Source organism: Monomorium pharaonis, chromosome 8 (genome assembly GCF_013373865.1).
Source record: "Monomorium pharaonis isolate MP-MQ-018 chromosome 8, ASM1337386v2, whole genome shotgun sequence".
Classification (NCBI taxonomy): Eukaryota; Metazoa; Arthropoda; class Insecta; order Hymenoptera; family Formicidae; genus Monomorium; species Monomorium pharaonis.
In genome coordinates, this window is record NC_050474.1 from 7947942 (window position 1) to 7975451 (window position 27510).

At 39.7% G+C, this 27510-nt stretch overlaps 1 protein-coding gene and 1 long non-coding RNA gene across 2 annotated transcripts; both read left to right on the forward strand.

The window, feature by feature from the left end:
• Nucleotides 1-1829: 1829 nt before the first annotated feature.
• LOC118647191 lies at nt 1830-7199 on the forward strand. Its single transcript, XM_036291584.1, has one exon. The coding sequence runs from the start codon at nt 1830-1832 to the stop codon at nt 7197-7199; it is 5370 nt and encodes a 1789-aa protein (XP_036147477.1).
• A 15893-nt stretch (nt 7200-23092) lies between these two features.
• LOC118646996 lies at nt 23093-27034 on the forward strand. The gene is made up of 4 exons (XR_004964335.1): nt 23093-23704; nt 24915-25041; nt 25654-25972; nt 26047-27034. It is a non-coding gene; the product is annotated as an uncharacterized LOC118646996 (long non-coding RNA).
• Nucleotides 27035-27510: the final 476 nt, after the last annotated feature.

Here is a 27510-nt window from a genome sequence, read left to right on the forward strand (position 1 = left end):
AATATTTATTTAAATATTTTATAAATATTTATCCAAATATTTTATAAATATTTTTGTGGTCTTAGATTTGACAAATCATAAAGATTTATCATAAATATTATAAAAATATTTATGAAATATTTATAAATATATTTACAAAATATTACTTATACAAATCTTTATCTTTTATTTACCATAAATATTATATAAAATATTTAATCTATATTTTAATATGTTGAATAAAGATTTTTTTCTTCGTATATATAAAATATGTGTAAAATATTTTTATAATATTTTGAAAAAATAAATATTAATAAATATTAATAAATATTTATCATAAATATTATGTGTTACCTGGGATGATTCTAAAATATTGATAGTATTAATTATATAAAATATTATATTAATTTTAATAATGTTGTTTATTAACCAATCTTTAAATAATGATTAATAGTTATAGGTAGCAAGGTGTCGTCCACTAGACCTCAATAATTTGTCATTTGAGGTTAAATCGTCAATTATTACAAAGAATTATAGTTAACGTCAGTAATTAGTCACTAATAAAATCTTATTAATACGTCGTAAAATGATCAATTAACTGACGTTATTAATTAGTCAAAAATATGACGTCGGAAATACGTTGTAGGATGGATAAATGACTGACGTAATTAATAGGTCAAAAAATGACGTTACTATTACGTCTTAATTTGGTAACATGACGTCTGCGACCTTAAATGACGAATTATTGACGTCGTATTAACGTCACCTTGCTACCTGGGTAGATTTGTGCTGACCACCACAATTACGACACTTGACTGGTTCGTTACATTCTCCGTGGGCTTTATCTCCGCAAACAATGTGTAAAATCGGGATATTAAATCCCTAGAATATAGTAGCCTAGTACCAGCGTCGGTCCGCGAGTAGCGGCGTTGCGCGCCAAGTTAGGCGCTAGCGTACCGGATATCCGCCGAAAGATCATGCGACGGGACCAGCGGGCTCCGGGAAAGCGCGTCGTACCGGCACTCTCCTGCGGGTAGGGAACACGTCAAGTCGAAGGCGGTTCTCGGGAGTCACTTGATCTCTGTAGAATTGAGTAGATATATTAAATCAGTGTTAGTCAAGATAGCTAGTGTAGTTTGTTTGAGAGAATACTTACCTATATCCTAGAATCCTAGTATCCTGTGCTAAGGTCCTTGTGTACGCGCTCTAAGTCCGAAGAACCTTACCGATGACCGCAATCACGTGATACGTCATCCTGGAAAGATTGAATACCTTGTGATCACCTTTTCCGATTAAATTGCGGGAAGTTCGGGTGTCATTAATTCAACGATACGAGACGGTTGGTCTCTTGACCTCTTCAAGGAAATAAATTTGCTGGACGGGAAATCAGAGTGTTCATTAGTAAATACTTTTCATCTCAGAAGTCGGATCTGAGCTAGCGTGCTCGCCTGTATTAGTCTAAGTGTCGATGACACTGGTCGATATTTGCGTCGACCAAAGGGAACGAAAATCGATCGATATTCGATGAAGGTCGAAAAACAAATTCGGAGTCGGTACCGGGCGATTTCCGACGAACACTTGGTGTCGTGACTCCACGGCGATCGGAGCTAACGCTTATTCTCCCGCGAATAGACTGTATTATAAGAATAAAGTTTTATATTTGCGTTCGAAACGAGTTCTATTATCTAGCCCGTACATGGTCCTTCGAGCCGGATTTTGTCTATTGTGTTACAATTGTGCGTGATACTTGGCAAGGAGCGTCGCGCAGAGCATTGAGAGGTAATAGAACGGCAAGCAGAGCGATCGGATCTTTTTGAGACAATTCGAGAGGTACAAATCAAGCATTCGTCATGAGCGAGGAACAATGCAAGGAGTTACGAAAGAGAAGACGATATATAAAGGCCAAGCAAACAAATATCGTGAAATTCGCGGAGAGAGTGCTCCATAAGCAAATATCGCCGGAATTTGAAACATTGACGATTCACGCCGACAGGCTGGAGAAAATTCACAAGGAATTCGAAGAGATTCAGCAACAATTACTGGTCGCCGTTGAAGAAGAAGAGTTTCCAGCGGAGGATCAGCGAGAGGACGACGAATTCGAAGCCCGGTACATCGATCTCAAGGCATTTTTAACAAAAAAGATTGCAATTCTAAGGCCGACTACAAGCACGGCGACAGACGCTAACGATGCAATGGTGCGCATACTGGAGCAACAGACCGAAGTGTTAAGGAGTTTAGGATCTTCAAGCGCATCGCGGGGAACATCCAACGTAGAACACAAGGTCAAACTGCCGACGATAAAACTTCCAAGTTTTTCGGGCGAAATGCACGAGTGGAAGCGATTCTCTGATTCCTTTACAACGTTAATTCACGACAGTGATTTATCACCATTGGAAAAGCACCAATATCTAAACGGAGCATTAACAGGGAGAGCCGCAAAGGTCGTGGAGTCCATCGAGATTTCAGCTGAAAATTATGAGATAGCGTGGTCGTTGTTGAAAGCCCGTTACGAGGACGAGAAAGCGTTGAGACGACGACACATACAATGTTTGTTTGACGCACCGAAGGTCGAACAGGAATCGGCCGTGGCAATCCAGGAATTGATCGATGTATACCGAAAACATTTACGAATCGTAAAGGCGAGAGATTCGGATGTTGAACCCTGGGGTGATGCCTTCGTTATTTTTATGATCGAGGAGAGGCTGGACAAGGCCACACGTCGTCATTGGGAGGAGACCACGGAGCAAAAACAAGAAATAACAATTGATATGTTGTTCAAATTTTTGCAGCGGCGAGTGCAGATGCTCGAACGGCTAAATGAGTCGAGCCAGGGTCAGTCGATTTCCGAGGAAGTTAAGAGTAATAGAAGGAAGGCCGGAAGGAGCGGCGCCGCGGGTAATGCCAGGGCCTTTGGGCGACTCGACTCTGCAAGTTCGGCGGGACAACTCAAGGTCAATTCGACGAATGCAGCAATTAGCCTAGCTACGGTGACAGGTTCGGGACGATGCTATGTATGTAAGGGAGCTCATCTCATATATTCATGCGATAAATTTGTAAATCTGACCGCGCGAGAACGAATCGATCTCATAAAGAAATTGAAACTTTGCTTTAATTGCTTGAGAAATGATCATTTAGTCGGAAATTGTAAGGCGAGTTCTTGTAGGACATGCGGTAGGCGGCACAACACATTGTGCCACGTGGAGGAGAATAACTCTATTGTAGAGCGATCCGCGAATTCCGAATCAAAATCCGTTAGAAGCGAGAATAATCAAAGCGAAGGATCGAGCGTGAATCTGTCTGTGCATCATGCGTCGGGCGGCACGCGTCCGAGTCAGATTTTAATGGCGACCGCCATAGTAAATGCTACGGGTTCTGGCGGGATGCGGCAGTCGGTTCGCGTTTTACTCGATAGTGCTAGTGAGGCCAATTTCATAACCGCGGCAGCTTGTTCAAGGCTGAATGTAAACCCTGAGAACGTTCAAGAGGCAATCACGGGAATAAACAATTTAACATATAAAGTAACAAAGGGTTGTCGAGTCACAGTCGAGTCACGTGTAACGGACTACCAATTATCTGTTTTTTGTTTGATCGTACCACAAATTACACGAAATGTGCCTGCTGTCGCGGTCGACACAAAGAATCTATCCGTGACAAACAATTTGAAGTTGGCTGACAATACATATTTCCGTCCGAGTCAGGTAGATATACTGATAGGAGGAGAGTTTTTCTTGAGTCTATTAGAACCTCAAAAGATCGAGCTCGGCGCGAGTTTGCCATCACTGCATGACACGAAACTCGGCTGGATCATTTCGGGTCCGGCTCCGGTACAATGCGTAGCAAATAATGGAGTAAATCTCCACGTGTGTCTAAGCGCGCAATTGTCGTTGGACAGATCGATAGTCAAGTTTTGGGAGATCGAAGATTGTTCGAGTCGCGACGTGGTATTGACCGAGGAGGAACAAGCGTGCGAGAAGTTTTTTCAGGAGACCCATGCTCGAGATAGAGATGGTAGATTTGTTGTTCAATTGCCCTTTCGTAAAAACAAGCATAAACTGGGTGAATCGAGATCTATTGCCGAAAAGCGGCTAATGTATTTAGAGCGAAAATTCAGAAGTAACGAATCGTTTAGACGGTCATACGTCGGGTTCATGCGAGAGTACATTGACCTAAGGCACATGACAGTTGCTCCGCCGATGTCAACAATGAGCTCGCATGTTGTTTATTTGCCTCACCACGGAGTGTATCGAGATTCTGACAAGAAAATACGTGTTGTATTCGATGCCTCCTGTAAAACGAAATCAGGCGTATCATTAAACGATACGTTGATGGTCGGAGCAATTTTGCAAGATTCTTTAATTAAAATAATATTACGATTTCGGATACACCCTATAGTAATAACAGCTGATTTGCAAAAAATGTACAGGCAGATTCTCGTCCATGATCGCGATCGGGATTGTCAACGAGTTTTGTGGCGATTTTCACCAGACGATACGATACAGGAGTATCGTTTAAATACCGTTACATATGGTCAATCGTGCGCGCCATTTTTAGCGATAAGAAGCGTGCGACAATTAGCGAGCGAGAACGCGGCGCGATATCCGCGAGCGGCACAAGCGTTGCTGCAGGATTTATATGTGGACGATGTGTTGACGGGCGTGAACGACATTGCGGAAGCGAAATGTTTGATAGCAGAAATGGTTGCATTGTTAAAGTTAGGGCAATTTGAATTACACAAGTGGCGATCGAGTAGAGCTAAGGAATTGTTCGATGCGAGCGGTGAGGTTGCCGAGTTTCAGACGATAACGGATGAGCGGGACGATGATAAAACCCTGGGCATTCGATGGGCGCCTCAGACTGACAATTTTCATTTTAAATCGACTGCCATGCCTGATGCACGAACTAAGCGACAATTATTATCATCTATTTCAAAGTTATTTGATCCATTGGGACTAGCGAGCCCGCTGGTGGTCAAAGCAAAATCTATTATGCAAAGTACGTGGCAGTCAAGTCTTGGATGGGATGACGAGTTACCAATCGATTTGCAGAAGGCATGGCTCGATTACATGGAAGAATTAACAAGGTTTTGTGTGGTAAAGGTTCCGAGGCGAGTGGTGGGGATCGCGAGTCCGGTGCGCGTCAATTTACACGCGTTCTGCGATGCCTCCGAGCGAGCATACGGCGCGTGCGCGTATGTACAGGCGATAGATGAAGCAAACCGAGTCGTCTCAAGATTGTTGTGCGCAAAATCTCGTGTGGCGCCGGTGAAAAAATTGACAATTCCGCGACTCGAGCTATGTGGAGCGGTAATATTGGTCGATTTAATTCAATTAATTCTAGATTCCTTGCCGATTACGTTTCATGGCGTATACGCGTGGAGCGATTCGACGATTGTCCTTGCCTGGATAGCAGGAGACGCGGGTCGACAAAAAACGTTTGTGGCTAACAGAGTTGCGAAAATACAGGCGATTTTGTCGGCCGATCATTGGAGACACGTAGCAGGCAAAGAGAATCCGGCTGACTTGATTTCTCGTGGCACCGGTTGCAATAATCCGGACACAAGTTCATTGTGGTGGTCGGGCCCGCCGTGGCTTTCGGAGATTGCTGCGCGTTGGCAGCATCGCCCTCGATTTCCGGAACCATCCGATCAGGAATTAGAAATTATTGGATCCGAGCATAAAAGAGAAATACAGGTATGCGTGAATCAGGCAACATCTAGTTCTATAATAGATGAAATTTTGAGTAGGTTCTCGCTATTGATAAGAATCGAGAGAATCATAGCATGGTGTTATCGGTTTATATCAAACGCAAGAAGCGGGACAATCGATAGAAATTATGCGAGTATATCGGTGGAGGAATTGAAGTCGGCGCGTGTAAAATTAGTCAAGCATTGTCAAGGTCAGTTTTTCGAGAGAGAAATGCGTTGTTTGTCTGGGAACCGGGGCCTCGAGGCAGGAAGCGCGTTAGTCGGTTTGAGCCCATTTGTGGATGAAAACGGAGTCCTCAGGGTGGGCGGCAGGTTGCAGAAGGCGGCTATGGTAAATTACAATAAAAAGCATCCCATTCTATTGCCCGCGAGAAGTCGATTTACGGTTCTGTTGCTGGAGCGGGAGCATCGGAGGATGCTGCACGCGGGCCCACAAGCGCTGCTCTTTTCGATTCGGGAGCAGTACTGGCCTTTAAACGGGCGCAATTTGGCCCGCAAGGTGGTTCGTGAGTGTACCACCTGTTTTCGAGTCAATCCTAAACCATTAAATCAAATTATGGGGTCGCTGCCGTCGGACAGGGTGGTTTGTCGACGGGCGTTCACCGTGGTAGGCGTAGATTACGCGGGCCCACTCACTACGCTAATGAGCAGAGGGCGAGGACAGAAAACTAACAAATCATACATTGCTGTATTTATATGCTTCTCGACGAAGGCAGTTCATTTAGAAGCGATAGGCGATCTAACTACGGATGCATTTATCGGTGCGTTGCGTCGATTTGTGGGAAGGCGAGGTCATCCACAAAAAATATATAGCGATAATGCGACAAATTTCGTGGGCGCGAGAAGAGAGCTAGGCGAATTATATAAGGCGATCAGAGGCGAAATGTGCGAGTCGGTAAATGAATATTGTACGTCTAGAAATATTCAATGGCATTTCATCCCGCCTCATGCCCCTCACATGGGCGGACTATGGGAGGCGGGAGTGAAATCGTGTAAATATCACTTGAAAAGAATTGTTGGTGAAACTCGGCTCACTTATGAGGAGCTTAACACTGTATTGGTTCAAGTCGAAGCATGTATGAATTCGAGACCGTTAAGTCAGCTCTCTTCTCACCCAAACGATATGCAGCCATTGACACCTGCGCACTTTTTAATCGGCGAACCGTTGACGAATTTGCCGGACATCGATTTGACTGATGCTCCTGTAAATAGATTGAAACGATGGCAATTGATTCAGCGGATCGCACAGCATTTCTGGAAGCGATGGAGCGTCGAGTACTTAACTTCATTGCAGGGCAAATGCAAATGGACTAAGGAAAGAAAAAATTTAGCTAAGGACGATATAGTCCTGATCGTAGATGAAAATGCACCGCCCCTGCAATGGAAAATGGGAAGGGTCCTCGACCTCCATCCAGGCACTGACGGAAGAGTTCGGGTTGTTACGGTTAAGACGAGCGGCAATATTGTAAAGCGATCAATTACAAAATTATGTAAATTGCCCAGTAGTGACGATTAGAATTAATCTGTGATTAATTGGTGGGCGGAATGTCGATGACACTGGTCGATATTTGCGTCGACCAAAGGGAACGAAAATCGATCGATATTCGATGAAGGTCGAAAAACAAATTCGGAGTCGGTACCGGGCGATTTCCGACGAACACTTGGTGTCGTGACTCCACGGCGATCGGAGCTAACGCTTATTCTCCCGCGAATAGACTGTATTATAAGAATAAAGTTTTATATTTGCGTTCGAAACGAGTTCTATTATCTAGCCCGTACACTAAGTGAGTGCGGTGCACGTGATCGTTGAGTGAGAGCACATGAGTTGGCGCGAGGTTTTCGAGCAACGAAAATGGATCGCGCGGCGTTGAAGAAATTCACGACGGAGCAGCTCCGGACGGAGGCTCAACTTTATCGTGTACCGGTGGAAGGAGACCGCGAAGAAATTATTAAGGCGCTTTTAGTGCATTTCGAGAGGCATGGCCCATCAGCGGACTTCGCTGGCAGCGGAGTAGCAGCGGGGTCGAGAGAGAGGAGGCCGTCGGGACCTTCGACCCCCACGGCGGGAGTAGCAGAGCAGGCGGTTACAGCCTCGTTTCTGCAACAGGCCCTTATGGGATTGACGACGGAATTAACTAGACAGCAGCAGCAAGTGCTGCTCCATCAAAAAGAAAGGATGATGAAGTTGCAAGAAAATGTAGTAAGGATGCAACAACAGATGTTCGAGCAGCTGTTCCAGCGGCTTGGCAATCCGCCCACAGTGACAATGAGAGAGACTCCGCGCACGAGCGCAACTGAGAGAGAGAGAGGACGAGAGAGGAGCGCCCAACAGAAGGGCTTCCAGCGGAACCGATGTATTCGAAACCAAGCGGTTCCACGCTTTCGGCCGGCCACGCGTCGATCTTGGCACATGGCGTGCAAGCTGGCGACCAGGTGAGGTGGTTAGCGACCCAAATACCGGAGTATAGTGGGTCGGAAGAAGAAAATGTAAAATTGTGGATAAGGAGAGCTGACAGGGCTGCCCAGGTGCATGGCGCGGCGGACGGCATCGTACTACTCGCGGCATCGACCAAGCTGACGCGGGGTGCGAAACGTTGGTATGAGGGGCAGACCGGGCCCGCCATGGATACGTAGAGTAGCCTCAAGCAGGAACTGTTGAAATTCTTTGACCGGGAGGTGCCTTACACAGAGATTATACAGAAGGTGGAGGCACGTCGGTGGAATATGGCTAAGGAGTCGTTCAGCGATTATGCCTTAGACAAGCTATCAATGATGCACCGGCTGGATCTACAGCCGAAGAACAAGATTCATTTGTTGATTGGTGGAATACCGTCGAGCTTGCTCAGAGCTACTGCAACGCTAATAGCCAGCAATTCGCTGGAAGGATTCCTCCAGAAAATGAAGGAAATAGCGGTCGCCGCCAAAGAGAAGAAGAGACGCGGAATACCAGCAAGGAGCGGCGATCACGGAGAACGGAAACCGGACGTTTGTAAAAATTGCGGAAAGAGAGGGCACACCCACTTCGACTGCAAAGGAGAGGTATCCTGTTTCTACTGCAAGCAGAAAAGGCATCGCTCGACGGAGTGTCCTGAATTGAAGCGGAAGAACGAGCAGAGGGACGAGGCTAAGGCATCTACAGCGCGGACGGCTGCCAGCGTGACCGAAGACGTCTCGGTGGAAGAAACGGTAGCGGTTGTGGAGATGCAGGGTCGAGAATTATCAGTCAGCGCCCCGTTCGTGCAGGTGTCTAGAATAAACGGCGTAAATTGTGAGTTGTCTGCGTTAGTGGACACGGATAGTCCCGTTTCCTTCATTAAGGTAGAAGCGTTCGAGCGCGAGATAAAACCGAGCGGTGTAGAATTGGAACCGGCTACGAGAGCGTTTAGAAACCTTCAAAATATACCGTTAAATATCGCGGGAACAGTTAACGTAGAAATTAGTTTGAAACAGTTAGTCGACCGACTTTTGAACATCACGCTGTACGTGCTGAAAGGAAGCGTGTTCGAGATATTATTGTGGGACGCGAGTTTATTGACCGCGAAGGTCTAACTTTTGTATACAAACCGTCGACTAGCGATCGTGACGTTCGTACAAAATTGTTCGATCAACTACCTTTGTGCGTGGAGAGTGACGAGGCCGTGGAATCTTTAGAGTCAATATTGTCGGACGTGAAAATCGATTTTGAAAGTGGGAAGCAGATGTTGAAAGACGTGGTGTTAGGCGTGGGAAAGAAGCCCATAGTTACAACCGATGATGACTACGCGGTCGAGGTCAGGCTCAAGGATCCGTCCGTGTTTGCGTATGCCCCTAGGAGATTCGCCTATGCCGAGCGTCTTCAGCTTCGAGAAATTACAGACGATTTATTGAAACGCGGTATAATACGGCCGAGCGTGTCGCCCTATTGCGCGCGAGTAATACCTGTGAAAAAGAAGGACGGGAGAATTCGTCTATGTGTGGACCTTAGACCGTTGAATAGCAGAATTGAAAGGCAAAAGTACCCGTTCCCTTTAATTGAGGAATGCTTGTCGCGCCTATCCAATAAGTCGGTTTTTACGTTATTGGATTTGAAAGACGGGTTCCACCAAATACGCGTAAAGGACGAGCACGCGAAGTATTTCTCGTTTGCCACACCGGACGGGCAATTTGAATATGTAAAACTTCCGTTCGGGTACTCCGAAGCGCCGCGGCGCGCCGGCGGAGTTTCAAAAACGTCTGATACAAATTTTAGACCCGCTTATCAGATCGGAACAAGTTCTTGTGTATGTTGACGACATCCTAATTGTGTCTGAATCAGTCGAGGATAATTTAGAAACATTAGAGAAAGTTTTAGAGATTTTGAAAAAGTACGAGTTTGAATTGAATTACCAGAAATGCTTATTTCTGCGGAAATCGGTAGAATTCCTGGGGTACGTCGTGAGCGGGGACGGGATTACTTTGAGCCCCCGGCACACTGAGGAAGTCCCACTGTCAGGAAGTTCAAGAAGCCGATTAACGTACACCAAGTACGACAGTTTTTGGGCCTAGCGGGTTATTTCCGCAAATTTATTCGGGACTTTGCGAGAAAAAGTAGACCGTTGCATGAATTATTAAAAAAAGAAACCACTTTCAAGTTCGACGAGGCGTGCGAGCAAGCATTCGAGTTATTGAAGCGAGAGCTTACGGCTTCTCCCGTGCTATAACTGTACGATCCGGCAGCGGAAACGGAGCTGCATACAGATGCGAGTGTTTTGGGCCTAGGTGCAATCCTGATGCAGAGGCGTAAAGATAGTAATTGGGGCCCGGTGGCGTATTTCAGTCAAACTACAAATCAGGCCGAGAGAAACTATCACAGCTACGAGCTGGAAACGTTAGCAATGGTACGCGCTGTGAAAAGATTCCACATATATTTATATGGGGTAGTATTTACAATAGTCACTGACTGTAACGCACTGGTCTATGCGGTGAACAAAGCCAACCTCAACCCAAGGATTGCACGCTGGGTCCTTACCTTGCAAAATTATAACTTTAAGATTGCGCATCGTCCGGGCAATCGCATAAGCCACGTTGATGCGTTGAGCAGAAACGTCGCATACGTAAGTGCACTGCCACTCGAGAGGGAGTTGGAATTCCGGCAGCTAGCCGCTGCGCAGTTGGCCGAGAACTGCAAAGATATCGAATTAGGTAACCCCAGAGAAAAGTTTGAACTAATAGATGGTTTACTTTACAGAGAATGCGAGGGTGAATGGGTATTCGTGGTACCTGAGGGCATGGTGGGCCCGGTTTTACGTGCCCATCATGACGATATGGCCCATTGCGGAGTGGCCAAAACATATGAGGGGATCCGGAAAAAATTCTGGTTCCCCCATATGAGAAAGAAAATTAATGAACACGTGAAAAATTGTCTGACCTGCCTTATGTCAGATGGTAGCACGCACCGGCTGGAGTTTGAGACTTCTTTGTATGATCCACCAAAGGAGGCTCTTGAAGTTCTGCACGTGGATCACTTTGGTCCTCTAGAGGAGACGACGGATAAGTATAAGCATGTAATAGTGGATGCTTTCATGCGTTTTACCTGGCTGATGCCAACTCGTTCTACCGGTACAAAAGAAACCGTTAATCACTTACAGTATATATTCGAAACCTTCGGTAAGCCGGCGTGTGTGGTCTCCGACAGGGGTACGGCATACACCTCTGGTGAGTTTGTAGACTTCGTTGGCAGGTGGAATGTAAAACACCGCAAGGTGGCTGTTGCCTCGCCATGGGCCAACGGCATGGCCGAACGTGTAAACAAATTCCTAAAAAGTTCATTAACTAAGCTTGTAGATAATAGTCGGGATTGGAAGCAGCGGTTGGGCATGATGTAGTATGTCATTAATAATACATATCATTCCAGCATAAAATCAACACCCGCCAAGCTCATGTTCGGGTTTGATCAAAGGAATCATGCAGACTGTGATTTATCGGAATTTGTCAAGGCCTACGCAGCCGCTGATTCGAATCTGGACATAACCGACACAGACAAATTAACCGACCAAGAAATAGCTCTACACCATGCGACGAGGCGAGTTAAACAGTATAATAAAGAGTACAAAGATCGGGCGTCTCATAGGCCTACGGTTTACCAGGTGGGAGATTACGTTCTGATAAGGGATCTACGCTTAAAACCTGATGAGAACTCCAAGTTAAAACCGAAGTACAAGGGCCTGTATCGCATCACGAAAAGCTTGGGCAATAATCGTTATATAGTAGGCGACGTAACCGTTATATAGTAGGTGACCGCAATCACGTGATACGTCATCCTGGAAAGATTGAATACCTCGTGATCACCTTTTCCGATTAAATTACGGGAAGTTCGGGTATCATTAATTCAACGATACGAGACGGTTGGTCTCTTGACCTCTTCGAGGAAATAAATTTGCTGGACGGGAAATCAGAGTGTTCATTAGTAAATACTTTTCAAATGCATCGAGTCTCACTCTTACACGAAATCTTGGTATGGCCAAACCTATAACAATTAAAACACTGCCTAGTCTGAGGAACAAACGGTCTAACCTTAAGACCAATGTTGTTAGTAAAAATTGTTAGGTCTTTAACACCAGCTCCCTTGAAGGTAACGATGATATTATCCGTTTCTGCTAGAACCGACCTTTTCTCCTCACTAATCCATTTACGTCGATACATACACTCAACTCCAATGATACCTGTTCTATCCTGAATTACCGACCACAAGTCTTCTATCGACGAAGGCCAATCAAATATGACGCCCCTACTAATCATGGCCCGTTGTTCTATAAAGGATTTTAATTTTTTTGGTTCCGGAATTTTTTCGATCTTTTTCAAGGCTAAATTCGCATCGATATAATCTTTAAATTCAGCTTCTGCGGTAAAGTGATTCAACTATCTATCGTCGTCGGGCTAATATGATATTCTGATAACAACATCCAAATTTTAATAAGGTTTTTACCTTTTCTCGAAGACGTTTGATCAGGAGAAAGCTTTAAAGTGATTTTTGTTTTCCCTCAAAAACTGCTATCATACCTTGTGATCGTGGGCTGCACGTATTGTGTACATTTTTTCAAATGTGTACCGATAACCGTATATATTTCTCTATTATGTTGTGTATCTGAGGGCGCACTGGGCACAATTGTATCACGTGACAGTATGTCGGACGCCACGTTGTCATTAATATTATCTCGAGGCATTGATTTTGCTTCGTCGTCATTATTACTATTTTTATTTCCCGGAGCCGCATGGTTTATTAAGGCTGCGGTCCAGTAAACTCTACAAACACTACGAAGCGTTTGCAGTTGCGCTACAACTGGTTCACTTAGCGCTACGAAACGCTACAACAGACCTGTTAGATTGGGTTTGCTCCGAGTAGACCCAGAACAGACAAAACGAACAAGGCTTATATTTCTTTTTAATGTAATGAAAGAATACAAAGCTCTTTTTCCATTCCAAGTAAAAACATTGTGATTAGATTTTAAGTTCTTTGTGCAGTATTACTTAATAATAATATTGAATGGGCGTATTATGACCTTTAATGTTTTATATGGTTTTATTGCAAAAACAATTTTTGTTTTTATATTTTAAATTTAATTATAGATTATAGTTTTTATTATACTACACAGTATTATACTTAATTATAATTATTGTTTGTAAGAATTAAGCTTAAAACAATTTCCATTTTACTCTTTTGTTTTTAAGATATTAGTGTTAGAACATTTTATGTGTCAATACAATGTTTTGATTATAAAAAATATTATTTAACTCAGATTCGATTTATATGTATTTGAAATTATGGGAGCGTCCCAGATGCGCACAGTAACAAACAGACACTACCAATCAGATTGCTGGGTTGGTTAGGGTTAGGATGAATTTATAGAATTTGATTGGTGGTGTCCATTTGTTATTGTGCGCATCTGGGACTCACTCGAAATTATTATATGTAACGTCAAAAAGCGTTTTATCCAGAAAGTACAAAAATATTTTGTATGTTTGTAGTTAAAAAATTCAACTCTAAATTGTGATTAGGGAGTATCCCGTTTGGACACGTAACGATTGGACACCGCTCGATTGGACACGCACGATTGGACACGCACGATTGGACACCGCACGATTGGACACCGCACGATTGGACACCGCACGATTGGACACCGCATTATTGGACACCGCACGATTGGACACCGCACGATTGGACACCGCACGATTGGACACCGCATTATTGGACACCGCATTATTGGACACCGCACGATTGGACACCGCATTATTGGACACCGCATTATTGGACACCGCATTATTGGACACCGCATTATTGGACACCGTACAATTGGACACACACACACATTTACGTGTGTGTATGCAGATTTCTAATACAGTTTGCATGGGTTAGCGACTTGGACGGGGTGGGTGCGGGAGGGGGGCCGAAGGCCCCCCTTGCACCCCCCCGTGTGTGTGTGTGTGTGTGTGTGTGCGTGCGAGCATTTTCTGCACCACATAGGTTTGAAACTTTCCACGCAAAACGAGATGCTCCTAAAAATACGTATATAGATATTTAAAATTCAATTTTTTTTCTGGCAAATCGAAGCTTTTTTCTGCCAGATATTTCTAAGCTTAGATAATCTGTCATATGATATATAAATGTTATTCACTAGAAGACTGCGGTGTCCAATAATGCGGTGTCCAATCGTGCTGTGTCCAATCGTGCGGTGTCCAATAATGCGGTGTCCAATAATGCGGTGTCCAATCGTGCGGTGTCCAATAATGCGGTGTCCAATCGTGCGGTGTCCAATAATGCGGTGTCCAATCGTGCGGTGTCCAATCGTGCGGTGTCCAATCGTGTGGTGTCCAATCGTGCGGTGTCCAATCGAGCCGTGTCCAATCGTGCGTGTCCAATCGTGCGTGTCCAATCGAGCGGTGTCCAATCGTTACGTGTCCAAAAGGAGGTCACCCTTGTGATTATATACTGTAACTTTAATTATTAATTTATAATGTTGAACCACGCCTATACATATATACTGTAGTATTTTGGTCACATCACTATTCTTCACACATATCTCATACGAAGTGTTGCACATATAAGATTTCTCTTAGCCTCTGCTTCATCTCTATTATGTTCTGCATTTTCCGCTCGCGTTTCAGGAAACACAACTTTATTATCTAAAATAATTTCTTCTATTTCATCATTTTTCATCAGACATATGTTATGTAACACAGCATGCTAGAACATGATAAGCAATGCGCTCGACACTTGTTGTCGCCAAATAATGAAGAAGACTTCTCCAGCGTTCTTTAAGCAACCCAATAACTCTTTCCACAACCATACGAGAAGAAGAAAGACAGAAATTAAAATTCTTTTGATGCTGTGTAAGATGGCCATTATCCGTATATGGTACCATCAACTGTTTCGAAAAGGGATAAGCAGCATCTTCTATTAAATGGCTATTATTGGGAAACTTTGATGGGTCTGCAATATAGTCTTGCAAAGCTGATAACCTGAGTACACGAGCATCATGTACGGATCCTACGTGTCCAACATTTACATGTGTAAACACGCGCATATGATCACAAACTACCTACAATTAAAAGCAATTATACTTAAACATATAGGAATAAATTTTAAAAATATTTCTACTTTTTTACTATTAGTAACACAGTACAAACTATAAAATTATGAACCTGGGTTTTGATAGAATAATGTCCTTTTCTATTAATATAAGCCTCTGGATTCTTCTTAGGAGCTGATATATTAATATGTGTGCTATCTATTGCTCCAATAGTTCCTGAAAAGGCACCAACGTAAGAAAAACCTTGCTTAATTTCTTCAATCCTTTCTCCTGTCGGCCATTGTATAAATTTTGAAGCAAGACCACATAATGCTTGAGTAACTCGTCGTACCGCTCTTATGGCTGTGGCTTTTCCTACGCCAAATCTATTGTGTATTGATCTGAAAATTCATTTATTACATTAGTATAGAAAAGAATATTACTCCAGCCAAGCTTTGTACTGTTACTGGTAGCAGAAAAAAATTTTTTTTACATTTATTTTTGTATTTTTTAAATATATTTGCTTTTGGTTGTAGTTTGATCATATACATCTGTTTACACGTACATACATGTAAATGTTAGAAACGTAGGATTCGTATATACATATATAATTTAAATTGCCCAGATAGCCAAGCGAGATTAAGCATATCGGGTAAATTAATGCACTGCATGTATGTTGTGAACTTGCCCATAATTTGCTGTCATTGTAATTTAACGTGGAACGAAGTTAACATCAGGAGAGCAAATAACCTTCATGAGTTTATAAAATTATAAGTGCATGCATTGAGGAATAATAAACTTGTCACATTGACAGCAATTGTGCATGCATGTTGACAACTTGCCGTCAGTTTGTTGAATTCTAATGTAGAATTTTACATGATGTCAGAACAACAAACAGTTTGAGGAAACACCTTGGCTTTAGGGCCACCGCACAAACTTCCATAACGCGTTACGTTACGTTAAGTACTCCATACGAACCTAAGTTGTACTTAAAATTTAACTTAAATCAACGCACAAAGAAATCCTTAACGTAAGTTCTTAAGTTCTTACGTTAAGGATTTCTTTGTGCGTTGATTTAAGTTAAATTTTAAGTACAACTTAGGTTTGTATGGAGTACTTAACGTAACGTAACGCGTTATGGAAAAGTTTGTGCGGTGGCCCTTAGTCTGATAAAATTAATAGGGAATAAGTGACAGCAAAATAACAACACGTTGCCTTTATTTGGCTATCTGGGTGATAGTCATATATTAATATATATTACAGAGTATGATTCATACCTGTAAGAATCTAGTGTTGCCATACGCCACAAAGCTATTAAAAATTGCTTTTCTGGTAATATCATTTCGTTACCATTTGCAGTCCTTTTTAATGGCTCTGCAATCAGTCCTAAGATAAACTCAAATGTCTCTGGTAACAGTCTAAAAAGTAAAGAAATGCTTTTTAGGTTACAGTATAGAGGATAGGAAATAATAGAAATTATAATAAGAGGAATATGTAATAAAAGAAATATATAAAAGGAATAAATTGTAATAAAAGAAAATAATAGAAATGATTTTACCTAAAATGGCTTTTAAACTCCATTGAATTAAGTAACGGGACAATTTTTTCCACGTAACCTTCAATTTTAGATAATATAGGGAATATTTTCCCTATTTCTTTTACTTTTTTCAATTAATGATTTTATGCATGCATATATCAAATCATCTACATCATCTTCAAATGTTGGAATATCAAAAATATCCATATTACTAGCTATTGCAATTATCATCGGTATATTACGTTCCATTTTAAATTGAAATTACGCGCTACCACTGCTACAGCCTGGTCCACTTGCATAGCAATTGTAGCACTCGTAGCGTTCGTGGACCGCTCTTTTGATAGCACTTAGAGCATAGCGTTCGGAGCATTTGGTAGCGCTTACTGGATCGCAGCCTAAAAAGTCGCGGGGCCGGTTGTCATTACTATTAGCAGCATTACTTAATTCTATATCCATGGCATCTTTCGAAATATTTTCATGAGAATAAGTCAATATCTTGCGCCTTCTGTTAATCTCCTCGTCCCTGTGTTTTCTTGAAGAAACACTTTTACGGTCCTTCACGGTACTCCATTCTGTTGTAGCCGGATGCTCCTTTTCCATAAATTCCTTGATGGCAGAATCAAAGGCCTGCTCCGAGACACTAATTTTCATTTTCTTGTGAGCATTCTCCGGAGTTACATCGTTAGAGACACACGGGCTATCACGCGTAGGCTGCCCTTCAACAGGCTCAGCCATAATTATTTGTTAAGGCTAATCGAACAAAGCTCCCCCTCTAAAAGGAGCGCGTAAAATATAATTAATTACACAACAACCCCCCGAATAAGTGAAGAAAAACAGCACCAAACACAGAACAACCAATCTATAGACACTGTGGAAGGGGAGGAAAGTTCGGATAACTAGGCGGGACAATCACAAAGTACGTCCGTCTCGTATGGCAGCCACAACCGAACTCCTATGGATGGAAGTATATTTTTAAGGTTATGAGAAGATGTTTAACTCGTTCTGTCAAATATAAGGAAAAGTTTTCGGAATAATTCCCAAAACATCGAAGAAATAGACGTAATTTGCTGCTTTATTATCGTGATTCTGAACTTCCTGTTTCAAACAAATCATTATGGTGGTGATATTCTTATTCCTAATTAAGTTATCTGCGATTTATGATAACTCAATAAATAATTTGGCAGACGTTTCGTTTTCCGATGCATTAGTAACTACGCCAATCCTCTTTTTCTTGTCGGCCCAAGCACGAAATCTTTTACGTCTAATGAATGACGCAGATTGAGCAACAGCGCTGATAATACCCTTACGGAAAAAACACTAAAAATAACACTGTAAAAAATACTCAATTTGAGCATAATTTGGGACAAGGGGTAAACATTCAATTCAGTGTAAACACTCAACTTGAGTGTTTGCTCTTTAATTTACTTTTAATTAGAGTATTATTACTCTCAATTTGAATGTTTGCCATCTAATTGAGTGTTAATTTCAATGTTAATCCTAAATTTAAGAATAACACTGAAATTAACACTCAATTACATGGCAAACATCCAAGTAGAAAGTAATACTCAAATTAATACTCAAAGCCAGCTGAACACTCTATAGTTGAATGTTTCGGTTAAACTTGCTTTTCTTGCTTTTGTTTTTATTTAACATTTTCTAATCCAATGTTTGAGAGTGCACACTCAATATTAAGTGTATACCTTCAACCGATAGATGTTGAATGTACATCTCCAACGTTTCAGTGTTCACACTTTATGTTGGAAGTATACACTCATTTATTGAGTGTCATATCCAAATGTTGAGAGTATTCTTTCAAATATTCAATATTTAAATCCAAACTTTGGTATGAACACTCAATCATTGGATGTACACACTCAATGTTCGAGTATAAACACTCAATCTTTAGTGTAAATACTCAAGATTTGAGCGTATACACCTAAATTTGGGAATAAACTGCCGAAATTGAGTATTAACATTCAATTTTGAGTATAAATTCTCAAAATTAGAGTGTCTTTTCCGTAAGGGTACACAGGATATATGCGCTTCCTGAACGCAGCCCGTGACTTTTTCTAGATAAACTTCCGAAAAGCCCATACCACCGATTTTTTTTATACTCTAGATTCTTACGTATTTCGACGTGCTGATTACGAATATGATAGTGAAAATTGGCGCAAATTTGATTTTCATGGCGAAAACCTGGCGAAAAAATCATAAAAATCATGGTTTTTTCTATTTATTTCCCTAAATAATGAGAATTTTGAAAAATATTTTAGATAAAAGTTATAGATCTCATCGAAATACACATTTTATGTTCTATTGATTTTTGCCGTAAAAACAATAGTTTTTGAGAAAAACTAGCAGCGCCCCGAGGCAGGGGGAGAGTGTGAGTGGACCTCGCTATGCGTGGAAAAGAGAAAGAGGTCGACTACTCCCAGTTTATTTTTATACTCTCACTCGCAGGTGGCAGAATTTACTAGGTGGAAGTAGTCGGCCCCCCCCTCCGCGGGGGCTACGCCCCCGCTCCGGGTAGGGGCCTCAGATGGCTGAAAGTGGGGGTTAGCCGGAGTAGGGAGCTCCGCGTGGAAAGTCACAAACCATTACTGTATGTGGACCCCGTCCCCTCCCCACTATCAAGACCATTTTGGTGCTAGTGATGGTCAAAAACTTATACCTAAAAATGGGTGGATCATGCTTCGCATGGAAAATTCCAATGGTACAGAAAACACATGAGCAAAGCTCACTTCCTTCCAGTATAAACTAATAAAATTAACTAATAAAACTCGAATTGTGTTACATGAGTTATATAAAGTTTTGAACATTTAACGTCGTTTTTCTCAAAAACTATTGTTTTTACAGCGAAAATCAATAGAACATAAAATATGTATTTCGATGAGATCTATAACTTTTATCTGAAGTATTTTTCAAAATTTTCATTATTTACGGAGATAAATGGAAAAAACCATAATTTTTATGGTTTTTTCAAGGTTTTCGCCATGAAAATCAAATTTGCGCCAATTTTCACTATTATATTCGTAATCAGCACGTCGAAATACGTAAGAATCCAGAGTATAAAAAAAATCGGAGGTATGGGCTTTTCGGAAGTACACCCCTTTTTCTCAACTTCTAGAAGTCGACTATTTAGAAGTCGACATTTAGTCGACTTCCTGTCAACTGTGCTCTTAGGGTATATATTCATTTAGCTAAAATTACTTCTTTTAACATAATATATGTATTTATTTCGAAATAATTTGACATGTTACTTTAATGATACTTTATATACCGTCTCATACTTCATAAAGTGCAACATAATCATATTTTTATATAAATATTTTTCAACATTCTTATTGCAAATGACGCTAAACAATTATTTTAACAATAAATAGTAATATAAAGTTCAAATACAACAAAAAAATAATCACTTTTCTCGAACTAAAAGCCTAATAATATTAGGCGTTAGAGTGATGTTATCTTCTTCGTAGTTCATTTCATTGACAAAGACAAAAATGTTTTAGTATTAAAATGTAAAAAGTCAGCCAAAAAAGGATTGATCTAGAGGTTAAAGATGTACATATTTTATACATATATCTTGAAGACCAATTCTAAAATTACTTTAAGATATCTATAAACGTCTTTATATATTTATTACTCAACATTTAAAAAAAGGCATTTTAAATCATAATTTAGTAGTTCATGTAGCGGTGAAACATCCGCCACAATACAATGTGCACACGCGTGCATCCGCAGTCGTGATGTAGTTCGCGGAATCGCCGCTATAAGCGACGACGCGATGCTGTCTTTCTCGTGATGAAATTTACATTCTGAGAGCTATATAAGAAGATCACTTACGGTGATGGATTAACTTATGATAGCAATCGTAGTAAGTCCTCTTAGAGCCTACGTAATAAATTTTTTGTATTCTGATGGAGAGAATTCCACGGGTCTTTGCACCTCTTCTCGGAGAAAGCTCTCTGAGCCTTCGCATAAATGTATAAACCTTTATAAATGTCTAAAAAGAATTCTAGAAAAGGTCTCCAAGACGTATAAAAGACATCTTTAAGATGTCTCATATAGATGTTTTGGATTTCTAAAGGACATCTTTTAGATATCTTTAAGATATCTTTTAGATTTCTTCAAGATGTCTTTTAGACATCGCCAGATATCTAAAAGATATCTCAAACTGTTGCATAAGACATCTTTTAGATCGCGAAAAGATATCTTTTCGTAAAAAATGCGAGATATCGCAAGAAATCGCAAGATGTCTTTTAGAAATCTAAAAGATATCTTTTTGTCTATATGGAAGCTTATTTTATATTTACAAAAATATCTTATTATAATTTCTTTTAATGAAATACGTATCTTACAAAAAATTATAATTACAGTAAATAAAATAATCAAATTAATTTACCACTGATATGTTTTTACTCGTAGTGAAAAAGATTTTAGAAAATATTGTCAAATAAAATAAAAAGTTAATCTCGTCAACCTTGTAAATCAATCTTTGTTGTGTTTTTTGAACGTGCCTGACTGCCTACTAAAAGAAACGCGCGAAATTTCTGATTGGCTGATCCCCTCTCTATTACTTTTTTCCGAGATTCCGTTTTCCGAATTCCGGCTGCCATGGGACAGCACCCTAATACGTTGATTCCGATGACGCCAGCTTATTAGAGTGCGTCGAAGTGAGTAGGAGCATGTTGGGGCATGACGACGCGAACAAACCATCAGAGTTGCAGCAACGGTCGTAAGAAAGAAATAAACCAATTAATATAACAGTTAAAAACAGCGGAATAAACTGTGAAGTTTGTTTTGTCAAATTTTATAAGCTTTCCGAAAGCTCAAAAATATGAACTCCCTGGGAGCTTGTTTTGTCAAATTCTGTAAGTTCCTCGGGAGCTCAGCAACATTAATTCCCTGGGAATTTGTTTCTTCAAATTTTGTAAGCTCCCCGAAAGCTCAAAAATATGAACTTCCTGGGAGTTTGTTTTATCAAATTTTGTAAGTTCCTCGGGAGTTCAGCAAAATAAACTCTCTGGGAGCTTAATCGGAGCTTTGTGCTGTGTAGGATATTACCTTTTATAAACGGGAGCGTCCCGATTGACCACGTTACAATTGGCCACAACCATTTGCAGCAATGAATGCTTAGAGTTTTTCCGTTGGACCGCCAATTAGAAAAGCGGTGGTCAATTGGGACGTGGTCAATCGGGGCGCTTTCTTATAAACAAGGTAAGAAGATGTACTATTTGTTGTAGATGGGGACATTACGGAAAAAACACTAAAAATAACACTTAATAAAATACTCAAGTTGAGTATAATTTGGGACAAGGGGTAAACACTCAATTCAGTGTAAACACTTAACTTGAGTGTTCGCTCTTTAATTTACTTTTAATTAGTGTTATTACTTTCAACTTGAATGTTCGCCATCTAATTGAGTGTTAATTTCAATGTTAATTCTAAATTTAACAATAACACTGAAATTAATACTCAATTAGATGGCAAACATCCAAGTTGAAAGTAATGCTCAAATTAATACTCAAAGCCAGCTGAACACTCTACAGTTGAATGTTTATTTTAGATATTCGTTTTATGTCCATTTCTACCAATGCAGATTAATTTTAGTCTCGGTTGAACTTGCTTTTCTTGCTTTTGTTTTTATTTAACATTTTCTAATCCAATGTTTGAGAGTGCACACTCAATATTAAGTACATCCTCAACGTTTCAGTGTTCACACTTTATGTTGGAAGTGTACACTCATTTATTGAGTGTTATATCCAAATGTTGACAGTATACTTTCAAATATTCAGTATTTAAATCTAAACTTTGGTACACTCAATCATTGAGTATACACACTCAATGTTCGAGTATAAAAACTCAATTTAGTGTAAATACTCAAGATTTGAGCGTATACACCTAAATTTGGGAGTAAACTCCCAAAATCGAGTATTAACACTCAATTTTGAGTGTAAACTCTCAAAATTAGAGTGTTTTTTCCGTAAGAGATCGTAGAGGATCTCAAACATCCCGACCATCCTCCCCAGATAGCCAAGCGAGATTGAGCATATAGAGCAAATTAATGCACTGCATGTATGTCGAAACTTTCCTACAATTTGCTGTCATTGTAATTTAACGTGAAACAAAGTTAGCATCAGGAGGATAAATAACCTTCATGAGTTTATGAAATTGTAAGTGCATGCATTGAGGAATAATAAACTTGTCACATTGACAGCAAATTGTGCATGCATGTTGACAACTTGCCGTCAGTTTGTTGAATTTTAATAAAGAATTTTACATGATGTCAGAACAACAGACAGTTTGAGGAAACACTTTGGCTTTAGTTTGATGAAATTAATAGGGAATAAGTGACAGCAAAATGACAACACGTTACCTTCATTTGGCTATCTGGGTCGATACTTAATTCCAAGGAACGTGGTTCGCGGAGACAATCACGGGATTCGTGTACGATTCCAACTCTCAAGGATATTTATCACTGTTGAGTGTATGTACATTTGTAATTTTCTTGTACATGAAGAGCCATCTGTATTGCGTTTGGAGGGACTGTGAGTTACGATTGATGTGCGTGCGTTTTTTCTTCTATTATGTTCTTTTTCGTGTCTTTGGGCGGAATTCATAGACGTTTCTTGAAACTCAAGATGGGCTTAAGCTCGTTCTTAAGACCACGATCGATTCATGGTTCTTGCTTAAGAACGATTTTTAAGTTCAAGCTTGAGCTCAGTCTTAAGTAAGCAAATAACGTTACATAGATAAATCTTAAGACCGAATTGAGATTATTTGATACACAATTCTTACTTAAGACTTGTCTTGAGATCATCTTTGTCAAGTTCACTGAATTGTCGACTTGAGTCTTGACATACAGGTTATGTTCTATGCAATATTGCGAGTAGACCATTCCGCATGGTGTATATCAACCATTAACCAAAAAGAAAAAGACGAAGTTTGCAAAATAAGGTAATAAAAGGCATAATTAGTTTTTCAAAAAACAATTTTTTACAGCGTTTTTATCATCAAACTGTCACATTGCTGTTAGTCACAAATGTTTTGTTAAGGGGCTACATACACCCAGAAATTTTGAAAAAATGGATTTTTCGTTTTTTGCATATTCGTAAAGTATAAGGTCTTGAGAATATCCCTTGCAAGTTTCAAAGTGATTCCTTAAAAATTGTCGGAGATATAGCGAGAAAGGTCCAAGCGCGTTTGACAATGCTGCGGCGCGATGAGCGCCTTCTGATCCTTTGCAGCAGATAGCTTACGCGAGAATATTACGCCGGCAAGCTAGAATCGAAGCCTTTCATGCCATTACATCTGGGGAGGGTTCACTGTATGGCCCTGGAGTGGATGACTCTATGTAAGTTGGAAAAAAAATTATCTACGTTTTAACCGAATGTCAAACTTTAAACGCGTTTTTCTCGAAATCATGTTTTCAAAACGCGTGCCAAAAATATCTCGAAAACGGCTGGACCGATTTACTTGAAATTTGGAGGGCTTAATCTACACAAAAAAAGGCAGTCTTTATCGTAGCGGTTTTTTTTAGAGCCCTTACTTTTTTTTTAAAGTTAAATAAACGACCGATTTTTATCCTAAAAAATCGCTTTTTTTCTTTAAACGGCTGCCATTTTGCCAAAAATCGATATTTTAAAAATCGGCTACGATAAAGACTAGATAATATCATTCAGTTTAAGAAAATTCTAGGCTGGTCTGTTTCAGATAAGTTCTGTACGAACTGCAATTGGCACCGCAAAGCACCTTTTTTCAACAAGGTCTTGCGACGAGGACAATATCTCCGCCATTTTTAAATATTTTCAGTTCAAATTTATTCTGAAACATGTTCTAAGAATGTATTTTAAAATAAAGAAAACTAGGATTAATTACATACATTACGTTTCGAAAAAAAAAAATCGAGAAAAAGGCCTATTTTTTACGTCTCTGGGTGTATGTAGCCCCTTAAAAGCAATTGAGGAATTTTAGAGAAATAAAATCAATTATTTTGTTTTTCCAAACACTGATTCTAATAAAGAAATTTATATTTTATTTCGTAATTGTGTATTACAAGCTTTATTATTTTCAATTTTTACTTATTTGGTTAAAAAATATATTATTGCCTAATGCTTGCTTTATCTCATGTTTATGATTTCGTTTTCATAATTTTTCTTTTTGACAGTTAAAGCAAATTGAAATTGTCTGCCACCAGTTAAAAAATTGTCATATAAAAAATTGATAATAAAAAATTAAGTTATTACAAACAATTGGGCATTGAATAAACTACTTAGAAGAAAAAAAGATTAATGGTATGTATGGTTGAAGAAGCAAAATACATTACACGTAAAATTGTGCAATAATATCATTTTAATTATAGAGAACTGTGTGTTCAGTTAATGACTATCATTAGTTTCTGCATATATTTGTTTTACTTGGAAAAGTAAATAAAATTATATTATTATCTTTAATTGTACGTGTCTATTAGTCTTTGATATTAAAGATATCTTTACTACTTGCCATTGTCTTATGATTTCGTTTGTAAAACTCTTTCGTTTTCTTTCTAGTTTATAGCTATATAATTACGCAAATAATTATTTTATAAGCTTGTTCCATAAACATTGTTTAATACGAAATTATTTTATACTCAAATTTTAGTCCAGCTCAATCTTAAGTAAAGAGTCAACAAAATTAAACTAAAAAACTGCTATTGTGACACATTACGAATGTATATCGGATTTGACAAGTAATATCTTAAACTAATTTATAAAAAATTATTGATAATATTTTGTTAATAATATATACAAAAATGCTTAGTAAAGGAATTATGATTTGGCAACGACTAAAAATATTATGAGTTATATAATTTTTAGGATAAGTATAGTTTAGGCAATAAACTAATAATTATTTACTGTACATTTTAGAACATCATGGAATTAAATTTATATGGCATATTTGATATTAATTTATTGAGTAATTCTGAAGAATCCTCTTCAGATGAAGAATATAATAATATTGGCATAATACGGGAGAAACGATACGTACGAGATGCAATTAATCCATTTACTGCTTATCATGAACGTGAATTCCACATAAGATACAGATTTTCTAAAGAGTCTGTTATGTATGGACTACTACCTTTAGTTGTGGACAGTTTAACAAAACCTAATATGAGGTCTTCCAATCGAACCAGTTATTCAACTGCTGATTTGTCTGAGATATTATGCTACTGCTAGTTTTCAAGTAATATATTCTTTATACTACGTCTTTAATTTAAAAAAAAACTATAGAAATAATTGTATTACTTTATGATTTAGAAAGTAAGTGGAGATCTCATGAACTTACCACAACCTACAATTAGCAGGATTATATTTAAAGTAACTACTATATTAGCAACTTATCTAAATACTTATGTCAAATTTCCAACAAATGAAGCAGCCATAGAAGAAAATAAAAATCTATTTAAAGAATTAGGCTATGGATATGGAGCTATTGGACTTCCTAACATTAGTGGGGCAATAGATTGCACCCACGTAAGATTAGCGAGTAATTACTTTGGAGGAATAGGTGAAATGTATAGAAATAGAAAAGGATATTTTTCTTTAAATGTCCAAGTAAGTTAATAAATGTAATGTTATTTACATACATTTAGCTTTGTTGTTATTTTTGTTTTGTTTTTATTGTGTTTTGTATGTTGTTACGTCCGGCTGAGATTTTTGAGCCGGCCGTCACGATCCAGGCAAGGATCGCGGCCTGCGATGACGCGTTGCCAGGACAACGCGCACGCCGGCAGATTCACGCGCTCTCGGTGCCGGGCCCGAGCGATCACGCGCTGCGAACGTGCGGGCCACTCGATCGGCACGTACAATCTAATTAAAAGATATAACTTTTGATGAACCGCGCTAAAGATCGTTAAGACACGAAAAGGGGAGTAATCCTCCCCCTAGCCAGCTTTCCCCTGAGGCGCCTCAAACCTGTGCATTTAGTAGAAATCGCGTAAATCGGTCAATTAACGGGACAAGGTAATTAACCCACTAAAAAAGAAACTGGCGAACGCTCCCGCTGGCGCCGACGTAGCCATGCCTACGCGGGACCGTTCGGGGTTGGATATTGGGGACCCAACGCCCTTAATTGATTGATAAGCGAATTAAGGGGATGCTGGAGTTGTCTGTTTTACCAACAAAAAGATAGTAATTTTTGTTTAACAATATCTTTTTATTTCTTTTATAGATTTGGAAATCCTTCTCCAGAATAAAAGAATACGCATTGCTATCAGTCTGTGGAGTGGAATTTCCTCCAAAAACGTGAAAAAATTGTAAATTTGCTGTCACATCATAACAATGTTTGCTTAATATAAAAAATCTACAGTTTGTACCTACGAAATTCGTATTCACAGACTAGTAGACGACGAGAACAAACAGTGTCGAGTTTCGAAAATTAGATTTTAGTGCCTAATTGAGACGAATTTATAAAACAAAAATTTAGGTTATATACGCGTAAAAAGTTGATAAATAGAGCAATAAAAAAAAAAAAATTTTTGTCCTCGATATAAAGTCCAATTCACAGATGGATATTAATATGTGTACTTTAATTCTGGAAAAGAATTTCCAAATTTATAAAAGAGATATATACGAAATCTCATTAATGATGTGCATGAATGACTCTACATTATCGACCTCGATCAAGTTTGAGAGGCAGTCCAGCATCGCCTTAAAAGAGATCGAACACGCGGAGGAGCATGCTGCTCCTCCATGATCCAGAATCTCGCTATCCTAACTTCA